Source organism: Odontesthes bonariensis, chromosome 2, assembly GCF_027942865.1.
Source record: "Odontesthes bonariensis isolate fOdoBon6 chromosome 2, fOdoBon6.hap1, whole genome shotgun sequence".
Classification (NCBI taxonomy): Eukaryota; Metazoa; Chordata; class Actinopteri; order Atheriniformes; family Atherinopsidae; genus Odontesthes; species Odontesthes bonariensis.
The window spans coordinates 6,636,378-6,652,108 of NC_134507.1; the positions used below are offsets into that span (position 1 = coordinate 6,636,378).

A 15,731-nucleotide genomic window follows, 5' to 3' on the forward strand; every position below is an offset into this window, starting at 1 on the left:
TGTGAGCAGAGAAATTAAAGCCTCAGCAAAGTGACCTCCTTTGAAGGTGAACCCAAATATTTAGCAACTGAATTCTGCTTTATCCCACTTCAGGCTGAGTCAGGCCAGCAGCCTGTGTGCAGACACTGCAAAACATGACGGATCTTTTGCTCATTGAGATGGCAGAAGATCAAGTCCTAATGTGAAATGTGACTTTTATTGTGTATTATTTTATGGCATTCTTTTTTCTTTTTTTTTTCTTTTAGATGTTTCAGCTCCCTCCTAGTTTCACACTGTGCTCTGTCATCACGGTCTCTCATTTGCTGGCGGAGGTGGGATGATAAGCTGCTCCGTTTACATTGCTCACAGGGAGCAGCAGCAAAGAAACAGGCCCCATGAGGCCCGATGGTTCTGCAACGTAGGCCAAACTCCTGCTGAGTAATGGTGTCAGGCCAAACTTCCAGTATTAGCTCTATGCTAGAGCAGTGGGACCAGCCTGTGATTCATGTTTCATTAATCAAACATTTTAGGGCCCTGTAGCTAACTGCAGCAGACACTTTGGATGCATCTTTCTTAATCCTCTCCATTTTTAATCAGGCTAATCTTGCACAAAATGAAGAACCTGGTTTGGAGATATTACTGAAGGCAAAGAAAAGAGGAAATCTTTTCTCTCTGCTTCTTTGCTAATCCTTCCTGTCTTTGCGTGTTATGTCTTTGAAGCTCTTTATAATTGATTTTTATACATCGAATGGTTCATTCTTGCTCTTAAACTAACTTTATTTCCTTAAATTCTACACATATCTAATATTTTAGTTTTATTTGCACATGAATAACAGATATCATGCAGTGTGAAAGGTTAAAAACGCTGTGCTATCAAGGTCCTATGAAAATGTCCCAGAGTTCTACAAATTTTCTACTATCCAAAGACCACTTAAAATATCTCTTGAGTGAATAAAACATATTTTAATCTGCAAAGTAGGTTGTTCCAAAGATATTAATAGTCTTTTATATTTATTCAAGTACTAATTGAGAGATATTTCACAACATGAATGAACGCCTAAAAAAGATCTTAAAAAGATGGTGATTTCAGGGAACAAATGTCATATGTATATTAATCAGTATATCGATATATAGTATGGATATATTTCCTGAAAAAATCAGCACAGGAATCCAATTTTTGATTGATCTATTGAGACCATATGTGGAGCTTGTAGCAGCCTAAACCATTGTTACATGTTACCGTAACTATAATAAGGGTAAATTGAGTGTAACAGTAAGTTCAAACACAGGACTCAAAGGCCAGTCTGATTCAATCTGACAGGTGTTTTTTTTTTCAAAAATTTCAGCCTCTGTTGGACTATTTGAATGTTTTTTTTTCACTTCTGTCTTCAATCCAGCAGTTTTGTTTACAAGCTTTTATGCGGCAACATTTGCTCTGGCAACCGTGGAAATGATTTGATGGATGCTGCTACAATGGGAATATTATGTTCATTATATCAGAGTGAATTATGTCACTGTGCGCTTGTGTGTGTGTGCAAGGTGCGTATGAACTCTTTTTAGCATAAAAATATTTTGAAAACCTATTGAGCTTATAATGAAATGCCACCCCGGGCTGCATTGACACACAGATTCACCGACTGTGATCAGAAAAGGAATTAAAATGTCACAGTTTGGGAACATTTGTTGAGCAGTGGGGACAGATTGAAAGTTTACACTCTCATAAGCACCATTATGTAAACAAATTGTTGAATATCTGTGCACAAGCATTACTGCTCCTAATGAGTCCTCTGGGAGCTGCTCCACAATGGTGCAGTGTTACCGTGGATGTAGGCCAGTTCTTTGTGTGTGGCTTGTCACTGCGCGGAGTGATTTCTTCATATTTTTTATGATGTGAAAATGACCCTTTTTTTTTTCTCCAGAAAACTGAACAGGCCGCTCTACTTTTCTTGTTTTGTCCTGGTGCAGCAGCTCTACAGGGACACTTTAGATCAGGCTGTCTCAGATAAAAAGGCTTCGGCGGTCACATTTTCATTCGGAGACAGGGAGCAGTGGGAGAGAAGAGGTGAGGTTAGGCACTTATCGTGTTCACGTTTGATAGGAGGTAGGTGGGCGTGTTGTGTTGCTGGTTTAGGGGAGTCGGTATTTCCCTGAACATTTCCCTGCCTTTTTGACATTTGGCACACGTCCAGCAATGATGTAACTGTCCCCTCTGCTGACAGTTCATACACACAGAAAAGTACAGCAGCACAGTGTCCCACATTTGCATGCATGTAATCACCCAGCCGCATCATCTTTAACATTGCTATTCAGGGTGAACAGTAAAAAAAACCTTCTATACTGTAAATAGTTTATTAGCAGCATCTTCGAGGGGGTCAGTTTGCAATGAATAGCTACTTTCCAAAAGCTCACGTGTAAGCGATGAAAGTGATCTGTTTTGGTTTGTTTTCGGCACAATGAAGCTGATTGTTCTATTCATGCTCTGGGACTTCATTTCTGATATAGTGTGATGGCTGCGAGGGGTTTCTGAATTTGCATTTTTGAAATACTGTTCATACAAAGCCCAACGCATATTATAGTTTTACAGTGAAGGCTTAAAAATTGTTAAATGACTACATTTACGCTACTTCCCAGCTGACATATTCGACTTCCACAAAAGCACATTGGGGGGCCTGGAGGGTTTAGTCGGGGACTTTCACGTGAAAGATTCTTTCATGTTCTTCATCCCTTCCCACTATCAATTAATGGCTTTTCTGTGATCTCTGCTGTGAAAGGTTTGGTTAACCCAGCGATACTTTGCTGTCTTACAATTGTCAACCTTATTGTGTCCATGTTAAACATTTTTTTGGTGATACTGGGCTACAAAGCTCTTGAAGTTGCACTACTCTAGCCTGTATCTACGCGCTTGATCTGCATTACTTTGTAAGGGAGATTGAGAATTCCTGCAACAAAAGAATTCTCTTTGCCAGGCTACAAGATATGTCTTTGTAACCAAGGTACAGGAAGATCTGAAGAAGAAGGAGCAAAAAAAAACCCAAATACAGGTTTTTCGACCAGGATCACATTTTTTTTCTTTTTTTTTGTGAATTTAGAAAGCGATCCCAAAACAGTCAGCCTCTGCATTCTGAAACAACCAAAAATGCGTCCAACTGTAATGGGTCATCCAAGCAATCCCTAAATATGGTTCATAAAGCTTTCCTGTAAAGTACCACCCCAAAGCTAAGCACTGCGCTAAGACACCAACATATGCTCCATCAATAACACAAAGATCCTTTTTTTAAACACTTTTTCACTTCCATGTTTGAGGCTACACGGTGACTTGGTGGTTAGCGCCTTCGCCTCACAGCAAAAGGGTTCCTGGTTTGAATCTTGCGTGTTCCTCCGGTGTATGCCTGGGTTGTCTCTTTTGATTTGTTACTCCATCTTCCTAAATCATGCATGCTAGCTCGATTGGTGACTCTGAATTGTCTCTTAGGAGTGTGATCGCGCATGGCTGTCTGTCTCGTTTGTCTCTGTGTGGCCCTGTGATGGACTGGCGGCCCATCCAGGGTGAACCCTGCCTCTCTTCCAATAACAGTCAGTGGGGTGACATGGCACTGAAAGGATCGGATAAATGGCTAAATTATAATAAGATTGAGTTATTAAGTGTATGTAGACACCTTAATCTGACAAGAAATTGGATCAAATCAGGTTACTCGTGATCGGATTAAGACCCCGAGATAACTCGGTTGTAAGTCAAATTAAACGTGTTTGTAGACGGTGAAGCACGTGGTGAATTAGACTTTGCGTTCTGCGCATGCTCGAGATTTTTTCCCGTGGTCATGAACCAGAAGTCGGAAGAGACAATATTACAATTGTTGTCTCCGTCAGAAAGAAACGAACAACGCGATGGAGAATGCGCCGTTGTGCATCGCGTTTGTGCAATAATCAGCTCATCACAGACGAAATGTACCTGCATCTTGCTCTTCATTCGCCATTTTTGAATGCCTGAGTTTGATTCGATTCATTTACCGCCATATATCCAAGGATAATTACCCTTGCTCAACTCATTCTTATTGTAATTTAGCCAATTATCTGATCCTTTCAGTGTAACCCCACTGAGTGACCCTAAATTGGATTAAGCAGGTATAGAAAATGGATGGATGGACTTCCACGATTGGTTTAGGAAATACCATTACTTGGTTAGGTGTAGGGGTTAGAAAAGGATCATAGTTATGTCTAAAACACATTCTATTTACAAAATAAATTGTGATGAAGTGTCACTTTCTGCTTGCCCCCCCCCAATTTGAACTGTTTGCCCAGTAATTTTTTCGGGCCAGTTACTTACTCTGTTGTACAACATTTTAGGAAGTATGGACTTTGAGAAGTACTAAGTGAATGATGGTCTCTATGTAATATTCATTTTGTGCAAATGCATTCTCATAACCATGACTAAAAGATTTAGTCTTCCACATTACCGCACAATATACAGTAGATGTATAATATCTGTTTGGATGATATGTCAGATTCTTCTAGTGTTTTTTTCTCCTTACTTTATTGCAGAGGCTGACTGTTACTTGGACTGAGCCCAGAAGGTTTCAATTTAAAGCCCATTCACAAGTTAAAGTGACTTTGCGCCCTCTGGAAGAGGAAGGATATTGTTTTAAAGAGGAGGTGGGAAGAGAAAATAGAGTGAGTGATGGAAAGACTGAGTGAGACTGTGTGAGACAGATCCATCATGTGAAACCGTGGTATGAAATGTAGTTCTCAGTATCACCGTAAACAAATTCTTTTATTAGATATACAAAGAGATGGACCATTGTAAATTAGAGAGCACTTAATTCATAATGTAAAGTCCTGCGATGTATGCTGTCATAGTCATAATATGATCTCTTTTTTTATGCCAGTATGCCACACAGAAAGCTCCCGAAAGCTCCTGTCCAAAGCATTAAATGATAGTTTTCAGAACTAACTAAACATGCCCTCGGATGCCTAAATCGTAGATTAGATAGCGCATGTTTTCACAGTCAGTCAGTCAGTTAGTCAGTCAGTCACAAACACACACATTTGTTCTGCAGTCCAGAATGTCATCATCTCAGTCAAGCGTTCAAATCTGATTTAGGGCCTTTTAGAAAAGCAATCAGAAAATAGAGCTTTAGTGAAACAACAGAGATGAAATCAGGACTCATCTTATTCATTTTCAGAAGTCGCCCACAGAAAGTCATCAGAGCAAAGGCATCTGCCCGTTTGGTTGCGGGGAACGATAACATCAACCTCTGATTCACACTCTCCTTCTCTTACAAAACAACCAACAGTGGAGATGAGTTCTCATGAGAGCGTGATGTGATTTCTCCAGAAAATGTTACTGCATAAACGGGTTACTTCTCTTGTACGTTCAGATCATAAATGCAGTGCAGTCACAGAGCACAATATGTTCTGTTTGCTCAGCTCTGCTAGTCTTTCTCTCCCCCCTCCAGTTTCCACCTTGATTCGGAATTAACTGATTAGATTAGAATAGGGAATAACTAAACTGAGAGCTGCTTTACTTATGGGGGTTTGATGCTCCATTTTCTTTCCACACTCAGCACAGATCCATGTCAGGCAAATACACCTCGGCTTGAAGGGCAAGGAGATATGAATGTCTTTGGTTTTTGACTGTTTGTGTAGTTAAGGCTGAGTTATACTTATTTTAACTGCCCTTGCGCTTGCGTCTTGTGCTTGTGTTAATGGCTCGAGACGTTTATGCTTCATTTAGCTTTGCCGGCGCTTGCGTGTGCTGCGTGGCGATTCACTGCCAGGACAGTAGGTGGAGTAGCGGGTTTTTTCAATGACAAGCCTACTACGATGAAAGGAAATTCACCGCCAGGACCTCTTCGACAAGTCTCTCTTCGAGTGGATTCATCATAGACATAATATATTTCATGCTTCTTCTTCTTCTTCTTCTTCGCTTTCTACCTTGGCGTTTGAAAACAGCGGTCTTTTATTAGGGGATGAAACCGGAAGATGAACACGCCGCCGGATGTGATGTAGATGGTGGCTTGTGCTCGCGTCCAGAGTGGCTACTCTATAGCTCTGCTCGCGTCTTGCGTGAAGTTTAGAAAATTGAGGTGACACACGCAAGCACGCAAGGGGGGGCTTGCAACCGCGCAAGGGCTTGCGTTGCGTCTTGCGTTGCGTCTTGCGTTGCGTCTTGCGTTACCGACTATAAACCAGGCTTTAGTTTCAATGTTCCTTGTAAAACACATGCTGGGAAAGGCTAAAGCCTGAAATGATTGTGCCAGATTTAAAGAGTATTGACACAGAAAGTAGATTATGAACTGGTCAACTATGATTTATGTCAGTGGACATACATCCCCACCCGTGGAGGACTGTTCTCTGGGTTGCTTTTACTAACTCTCTACAGTACTGTGTGCTATACTGCAACTCATGGTGTACTATAAACTACGGTGGCCGACACGTGCAAACGCATTGCAAACAGAAAAACAAATCCAACAGTAAAACGCTGCAAGACAAAAATGCGGCAATCACAAAAACGACCGGAGAACATGCGACGCAAACGCCAAAACACATGCAAGAGAGAAACGCGCTCCAAACTCCAAAACACATGCAAGAGAGAAACGCTGCAAACTCCAAAACACATGCAAGAGAGAAACGCGCTGCAAACTTCAAAACACATGCAAGAGAGAAAAACACAACAGAAGTTCGCCAGGCCACTAGGGGGGAGATCAACCATAGTAACGAAGGAGAAGAAACTCAAAAGGTATGTTGTCCTTTATGTCTTTATGCCAAGTGTTTAAAAAAGACATAAAGGACTTTTGACTTTCTTCTCCTTCGTTACTCCTCCGATCTCCCATAGTCGATCCCCTTTCCCAAAGCTCGAGACCCCCTAGCAGCCTGGTGTTTTGAGTGAACTTGCAGCGTTTCTCTCTTGTATGTGTTTTGAAGTTTGCGTTGCATGTGCTCCGGTCGTTTTTGTGATTGCCGCATTTTTCTCTTGCAGTGTTTTACTGTTGGATTTGTTTTGCCGTTTGCACGTGTCGGCCACCGTAATAAACACTTTAAGAACACATGCAGTTTGATAAAGTCATAAGCTAATGAACTCGAAAGGTTTTAGCTTACACGCAATGCAAATGGAACAGGGGTATTTTACTACTACTGAATTGTATTTGGAAATCAAACAGTTGGTATCTGAAGGAGGCAGTATTTCCATGGCAATTATCCATGTTGCTTAGCAATGTCACGTGTGGTGTAGAAGGGGAGGACACGGATGCGGACTTACGAAGAAAAGGGTGATTTATTAACAAAAAAACAAAGTACAAAACAAAAGGCGCGGCAAAGCCGGATTCAAAATACTTGACTTAAATAAATACTTGGAAAAACAAAACAAAACACTTAACATGGCATAGATAATAAATACTTAACTTTGATGGAAACGTGGCGTGGAAACATGACGTGGAAACTAACAGCAACAGTAACAGTAACACTGACATCAACAAAGATCCGGCAAAACTGAAAGGTGAGGCAGGAAACTAAATAGGGAGTGAGGGTGATTGGGGAGTGAGTGCAGCTGAGGGAAAAAACACAGGTGAAGTGAGTGAACTAATGACCTGAGTGAGGGGGAAAAACAATGACAAAACTGAAAAGCAAAGCCTGGACATGATACGAACATCAAAACTTAACCTAAAATAAAACTCAAGTCCATGGCATGACAGAGCCCCCCCCTCAAGGGGCGGATCCCAGACGCCCCTAAAAAGTCTGAGGGTGGGAGGGAGGGGCTCGAAGCCGGTCATACGGGGAACCATAACCGGGCGTGGTACCGGCTTCGGGCAGCAGGAGGCAGTGGTCTGGCGGACGCCCAGACCGCAGACGGCGTAGCCGGAACAGGCGGTGGTCTGGCGGACGCCCAGACCGCAGACGGCGTAGCCGGAACAGGCGGTGGTCTGGCGGACGCCCAGACCGCAGACGGCGTAGCCGGAACAGGCGGTGGTCTGGCGGACGCCCAGACCGCAGACGGCGTAGCCGGAACAGGCGGTGGTCTGGCGGACGCCCAGACCGCAGACGGCGTAGCCGGAACAGGCGGTGGTCTGGCGGACGCCCAGACCGCAGACGGCGTAGCCGGAACAGGCGGTGGTCTGGCGGACGCCCAGACCGCAGACGGCGTAGCAGGAGACGGCGGTGGTCTGGCGGACGCCCAGACTTCCGTCGGCGTGGCAGCAGGCGGTGATCCGGCGGACGCCCGGACCCCCCGTGGCGTGGCAGCAGGAAGCGGTGGTCTGGCGGGCGGCCAGACATCCCGTGGCGTGGCAGCAGGAAGCGGTGGTCTGGCGGGCGGCCAGACATCCCGTGGCGTGGCAGCAGGAAGCGGTGGTCTGGCGGGCGGCCAGACATCCCGTGGCGTGGCAGCAGGAAGCGGTGGTCTGGCGGGCGGCCAGACATCCCGTGGCGTGGCAGCAGGAAGCGGTGGTCTGGCGGGCGGCCAGACATCCCGTGGCGTGGCAGCAGGAGGCGGTGGTCTGGCGGGCGGCCAGACATCCCGTGGCGTGGCAGCAGGAAGCGGTGGTCTGGCGGGCGGCCAGACATCCCGTGGCGTGGCAGCAGGAGGCGGTGGTCTGGCGGGCGGCCAGACATCCCGTGGCGTGGCAGCAGGAGGCGGTGGTCTGGCGGGCGGCCAGACATCCCGTGGCGTGGCAGCAGGAGGCGAAGACCGTCCCCCGGTCGGACGGACCTCCGACGGGGGGGGAGCCCCCCCTTTAAGGGATGGATCCCAGACATCCCCAAAGTCTGGGGGTGGGAGGGAGGGGCTCGAACTAGTGAGTCCATGTCGGGCTCTGCCGCCTTATGGTTAGGCCCTGTGGCCTCTTGGTCAGGCCCTGTGGCCTCGTGGACAGGCCCTAAAGCCTCGTGGTCAGGCCCTAAAGCCTCGTGGTCAGGCCCTAAAGCCTCGTGGTCAGGCCCTGTGGCCTCTTGGTCAGGCCCTGTGGCCTCTTGGTCGTGGTCAGGCCCTGTGGCCTCTTGGTCAGGCTCTAAAGCCTCGTGGTCTGGCTCTAAAGCCTCGTGGTCAGGCTCTAAAGCCTCGTGGTCAGGCCTTATGGCCTCTTGGTCAGGCCTTATGGCCTCTTGGTCATGGTCAGGCCCTAAGGCCTCTTGGTCGTGGTCAGGCTCTAAAGCCTCGTGGTCAGGCTCTAAAGCCTCGTGGTCAGGCTCTAAAGCCTCGTGGTCAGGCTCTAAGGCCTCGTGGTCAGGCCCTGTGGCCTCGTGGTCAGGCCCTGTGGCCTCTTGGTCATGGTCAGGCCCTAAGGCCTCTTGGTCGTGGTCAGGCTCTAAAGCCTCGTGGTCAGGCTCTAAAGCCTCGTGGTCAGGCCCTGTGGCCTCTTGGTCGTGGTCAGGCTCTAAAGCCTCGTGGTCGTGGTCAGGCTCTAAAGCCTCTTGGTCAGGCCCTGTGGCCTCGTGGTCAGGCCCTGTGGCCTCGTGGTCAGGCCCTGTGGCCTCGTGGTCATGGTCAGGCCCTAAAGCCTCGTGGTCAGGCTCTAAAGCCTCGGGGTCAGGCTCTAAAGCCTCGGGGTCAGGCTCTAAAGCCTCGGGGTCAGGCTCTAAAGCCTCGGGGTCAGGCTCTAAAGCCTCGGGGTCAGGCCCTATGGCCTCGTGGTCAGGCCCTATGGCCTCGTGGTCAGGCCCTATGGCCTCTTGGTCGAGTTCGGAGTCAGGCCCGGAGGCCTCTATAGCTGGGACCAGCTCTGGAACGGCTGGGGCCAGCTCTGGAACGGCTGGGGCCAGCTCTGGAACGGCTGGGGCCAGCTCTGGAACGGCTGGGGCCAGCTCTGGAACGGCTGGGGCCAGCTCTGGAACGGCTGGGGCCAGCTCTGGAACGGCTGGGGCCAGCTCTGGAACGGCTGGGGCCAGCTCTGGGACGGCTGGGGCCAGCTCTGGGACGGCTGGGGCCAGCTCTGGGACGGCTGGGGCCAGCTCTGGGACGGCTGGGGCCAGCTCTGGAACGGCTGGGGCCAGCTCTGGGACGGCTGGGGCCAGCTCTGGGACGGCTGGGGCCAGCTCTGGGACGGCTGGGGCCAGCTCTGGGACGGCTGGGGCCAGCTCTGGGACGGCTGAGTCTCTGGTGACTGTGGCTGAGGAGAAGCTGTACAGCATGGTTACCTCGTGTGGCTCCAAGCCAAAAATGTCCTGGGTAGCTGAGCGCTGCACGCTCATGACCTCCGCCCAGATGTCTGCCACAGCCGGCAAGTGCTGGAGGACCTGCTTCCTCAAAAAGAAGTCCACCAGGTCATCAGCCACGTTCAGCTGCTGCCAGGCGGTGTCGTCCCGTGCCAAGCAGCCCCAGAACCTCCCGACCAGCTTCCAAAAGGTGTTTTCGTCCGCCGCGTCCATTTTTGGCCGGATCTTTCTGTCACGTGTGGTGTAGAAGGGGAGGACACGGATGCGGACTTACGAAGAAAAGGGTGATTTATTAACAAAAAAACAAAGTACAAAACAAAAGGCGCGGCAAAGCCGGATTCAAAATACTTGACTTAAATAAATACTTGGAAAAACAAAACAAAACACTTAACATGGCATAGATAATAAATACTTAACTTTGATGGAAACGTGGCGTGGAAACATGACGTGGAAACTAACAGCAACAGTAACAGTAACACTGACATCAACAAAGATCCGGCAAAACTGAAAGGTGAGGCAGGAAACTAAATAGGGAGTGAGGGTGATTGGGGAGTGAGTGCAGCTGAGGGAAAAAACACAGGTGAAGTGAGTGAACTAATGACCTGAGTGAGGGGGAAAAACAATGACAAAACTGAAAAGCAAAGCCTGGACATGATACGAACATCAAAACTTAACCTAAAATAAAACTCAAGTCCATGGCATGACAAGCAATGCCCACTGCTTTTATTCTTATTCTTTTTCTTTTTTTCAGAGATAAATTCTGGAGATGAGTCACCTTTGCGAAGGGTCTACATTTTCAGTGCTTCGCCATCCTTTGTTTAAACAGACCTTTTCCTTTGAGATAGGAATTGCTGTGAAAAAGTAGAAAAGAGCCTGAATAATGACCATCTTAAGTCACAGCCAACATTTTGAGCTGGCACATAGTCATACACACAAGGGTTTATTAAATTACTTGGATTGTGTGGGTGACCTCCTTACAGAATCCTTTAGACGTTAGCCTAACCTCAACCCTGTCTGCTGTTTGACTAACTTTTACTGCCAGCCCGATCCAAAATGATTCCAAAATCGCTTCACAAAACGGATTCAGTACATTTAACCACAGATATGTGGATATCAACAGCATCGTGATCGAAATTTTTAAGTATGAAGAAAGAAGCTCACCGATACACATGCCACAGAGACATTCATCTAAAACCACACACTTACGCATTTCCCTGTCTGCACTTCTCCTCCAGCGAGGTTATCCTCTCCAGTATCGATGTGAGCGTTGCTGGCAGCTGGGAGTGCCTGGTGACCAGTTCCCGAGGAAACACCTCCCAACAAATGGAGATAGTCGTAGTGGAGACATCAGCCCCGTACTGCCCAGCTGACAGAGTAAACAACAACAAGGGGGATTTCAGGTAAGTCACCTTGCATCCAAGTACTGTCTGGCACAAAAAAAAACCCCGACATCAGGCGAATGTTTCTTGATCCACTCTGATGGATAGAAAGATGAGCTCCAAATGCGGGGGATCAGCACGCAGGTGGGTGTGAGAGCTGAAGACTTTGAAAACTCTATCAAAATACTATCATATATCAATTATGTAGGGCTGATTGTCAAATAGACACAGCTGTGAACAATCAAGATCAAGATGGGAGAAAATGTACAAAGAAAGGCAGTAAGACAGGACCACAAAGCCTTCAAACTAAAAATAAAAATATAGCAAAAACACAGAACAGAAGGTTTACAAAAACAAACACAAGTAGATCAAGAACTATTTGACCAAAACTATTTGAATAAAAACAAGAATCTATCAATGCTAAAACTAAACTCAAGATCAAATCCTGGATACCATGACACAGAGTTCTCCTCTTGTTCCCCTGGAGTTCCATGCCTCGTTAGAGTGGAACAGTCTGTCTTTGCAGGTCAGGTCTTTGCAGAGAAACCTCCACAGTCTCAGACCCGAGATGCACTCTGGGGAAAGCATTAGTAAAGGGTAAATAAAAACAAAAACAGAGCTAAATTTGAGGTAGTAGCGAGCTAAATGCATCTAAATGGAAAAAAAAATCTGCTTACCAGTATTTAAAGTGCAATTTGGAAGTAAGCACCATATGCACTACAATAACATTTAGAGCCATTTTAGTATGAAAGTTTTGTACTTTAAAAAAGATGCAGCCTTTGTAGTGACATTTCATGAGGGAGAGTAGAGTCAAGAAGAATTTAGCAATAATAAAAAACAAAAAACACAACAACATCCACAAAGAAGTTTTTACTAAGATCAAAAGTCTAAGTGCACAAGCACATGACACACCACAGCCAAGTAACTATGAGCCCGATAAGTGTAAAAAAGATCAGGAAAAGTGAAAGATTTGGAGAAATATCATCCATCAGAGCAAAAGGATTTGTGGTGTAAGGAGAGCTAGCAGGGGACTGTGCTGGTGTGCTGATGAGTGAGCAATCTGTTGCTAACGGTGGTTGTTTATTGCTAAAATATTAAACAGGAAGAAAAACAGAACTCAAAACCTAAGGATAAGATGGCAGGATATTATAGCACAGTATGACAAAGCAAAATTAAGTTAAATGATGTCAGACATGTCGAAGCCGGATAGGGAGAATAATCAAGAGATGAATAAAGTATTTTTCTAAAAGATGAACTATTGAATTAGTAAACAAAACTGTACAGTTCCCTCTACATCCCGTCAGGATGCATCTCAGCGCTCCGTTAGTGATTCTCACACCAGTCTCCGAGCATCCTGATGCAGATGGAGGCAGTCAAATTGGCTGCAAACTGGTATCAGCTATCAATCTCACAAGGTTCTGCAGGCTTCTACATTCTATTCTGAATTTCATTAAATCACTGACTCCTGATTCCTCTTGTCTAAAATCAGCACGCACATATTACCCCCCCCCCCAGCAGCTGCATTAGTAAAGTCCTGTCTCATCGCCTGTACAGTTTTCATTCAGGAAGGAAATCTAGCTCTTTTAACTTTTTCTTTCTTTCTCTGGTTTTCGGAAATACAAAAACTGTAACCATTACTGCATAGAATGTTTGAGCAGTAAATATTCCCCTTGCTACATGAAATGACGCATTGGTGAGGCGTTGCTCTCAATGGCTACTTTATCTTTTGGATTTCTACACTCGTCTGAAAATACATTAAACTATTAGGAACCCAAATTTCCTCAAAATGTTACTCATATAGGCTACTACTGAATATTTTCTATTGACGTGTTATGTTAAATAAGTATGAATGAATAACTGCAAGTTGCACTTTCAAGTTGATGTATACGTTTATAGCATTTAGGCGATTTATTGACAAAACAAAAAGTCACTACAGTGGCCCAGAAAGGACAAACCAAGCGCTTGCTTTAGAGAAGGATCTTTCAGATTTTTTTATGGGCATAATAGTCCGCGTGAAAGTGCTTTCAGTAACTACACTCAAATATTGAATGGAAAACTACATGATGTTGTTTTTAGTTTTTGTACAGATAAGCGCTTAGGCTAAGCTAGGCTAACTGTCGGCTAGTGGTAGGTAACGCTCACGGAGGCACGACAGCAGTACCGGTAAAGAGTAAACAGATTTGACCTTTCTGTGTCACGCTGTTCCTTAAACAGTGGAGGTTTGTTTGGCTTTAGTTAGAAAAAGAGGTTGGAAAATGTCTGTAAAAATAAACCATGTCTTTAAATCGTAAGGGTACCAACTAATTCTGTATAATTAGGAGTCATGGACGGTAATCGCTGGTTTTCAAAGCTGATGCCAGGACTTCTCCTCAAAATAAGGCTGAATGCAGCCTCAATAGAATCTATTTCACCAAGAACACTACCAATGCCAAAGTATGATTTTTTGAAAATTAACATTGTAATCAAAGTGCTCCCTCACGGTTATTAACCCTCCCACACATACAGTGCTGTTAAGGTACTTGAGTCTTTTTCTTGTCAACGTTAAGCTGGGTTTTGTTGCACCTGACACCTGGTCTCCTTTGCACCAGTTATGGCTCATTAACTGCCGAAGTCCAGAATTTAGTAAGTACAGAACAGTCTTGTCAGTTCATAAATTTGAGTAATAACTGGATGTGTTATGTAGAAACTCCTACACACACTACGGCTGTAAATATAAGAGCTTTTGCTTCCATGACTAAGATTTTAGATAGAAAGAGGAAGAAACACCCCCCTCCCCCTGCGTCCCCTCCACTCCACGTGACCACCTCGCCGGCCCTGTAGGCTTGTTGCTGTCATGTATGCTCCTTTGTAGCTGCTGTACTTTACAGCCCACTTTCAATGCAGCAAGCACACAGGCTTTGTTTCTGACGGAGCATTGGAGTAATGGGCTGGAAAATGAGCCCCGTTTTTTGTTGGGGGCAAAATTAACGTCATTTATTACTAAGTAGCTGCTGCTGCTGCAGCGTGAATGGAGAGAGGGAAAATAATAGAGATAAGGGAGGGGAGCGGAGAGATGGCAGGTCTCTAACCTCAGAACAGATTACCAGCCTCCTTTATGTCACGCTCTTTTATTTGAATTTAGATTAAGCCGAAAGCATTTCTAGATTAAGCATTACTTTTTCTTTTCTTTAGTAGAATTTTGATGTTCCTCCAAGCAGGATACCGCACAATGTAAGACACAGGCTTTCCCCTCTGATTGGAGACCATTTTAATCGATACAAAACTACTCTTTCCATATGGCTGTAGGGCCACAAAAAAACGGGACCTTTAATCTACAACAGTGCCAAGAAGCAAGAGTTCTGTTTTTCATCTGGGAAATGAAGGCCACTGTCATAGACTCGGATGATGTTTGACTGGCTTTTGAGTTTTAGGCAAACAAGCTTTATTTAATTGAAACACTAAGAGCCATTACCCAGACAACGGAAATTATCCATGAGCCTATAAAAACCACCTTGGCCTCTTTTATAGGTTGGCCAGTAGAGCAGCTCTGAGTCTTGGTGCTTGATGACATTATCGAAGAAGTCTAATTTCTTGCTTCAGAGGAGACTTCAGTGAACTTTGCATGCTCATGAAAACAACACTAATGCTGAATTCCCCCTTTAGGGAGGACAGGCAAGTGAAGGTTTCAGCCGCGGATATCTTCGCTGACATTTGTCATCGTCGACTTTTGTACCCGTAAAAGTAGTGCGCAGGCAGTTTATGCTGCACTGTCAACGCTGCAGCCTGAGCCACATAGATACAGCAGAGGTGAAAGATGCACTCAAAAAGCAGTAGATGTGACATTCCCATTAACATCTCCGTAATGTCTAGTATGTACTGTTTGTTTTTTGAGAGATCAGCTACGGGAGACATTGTGCAGTCGGTCGTATTTTACATGATTAGAAAGTCAGCCTTTATATGTAAATCTCTTAGGATTCCCCTTTTCCATATATTGACTCATATGCAAAGATGTAATGTGTTTGGTTTATTTGTGCACAAAGTGGAAAGACGGTGAAGTTAATTCATAAAATTGGTAAATAAAGTCACTTACGGCGGGATTTCCTTATATGTGGGCCACTTTAGGCTCACATCCGGATTAGTCGATACTCACTTGCCATATATCGGCCAAAACTGGGCGGTATTCATTTTGTGATATTTGGCCCAAATGTAGCATTTACTACGTGGGCCAGTTTAGGCTCACATCTGTTTTGT

The 15,731-nt window shown here is 45.4% G+C and overlaps 1 protein-coding gene across 2 annotated transcripts in view; it reads left to right on the forward strand.

The window, feature by feature from the left end:
* Window positions 1-15,731, forward strand: part of adgra1b (adhesion G protein-coupled receptor A1b) — a 186,641-nt gene that overhangs the window by 43,596 nt on the left and 127,314 nt on the right. For both annotated transcript variants that reach the window (XM_075474661.1, XM_075474662.1), the window contains exon 8: window positions 11,358-11,522. In XM_075474661.1, coding sequence (XP_075330776.1) covers window positions 11,358-11,522 — 165 coding nt within the window. The remainder of the gene's footprint in view (window positions 1-11,357; window positions 11,523-15,731) is intronic.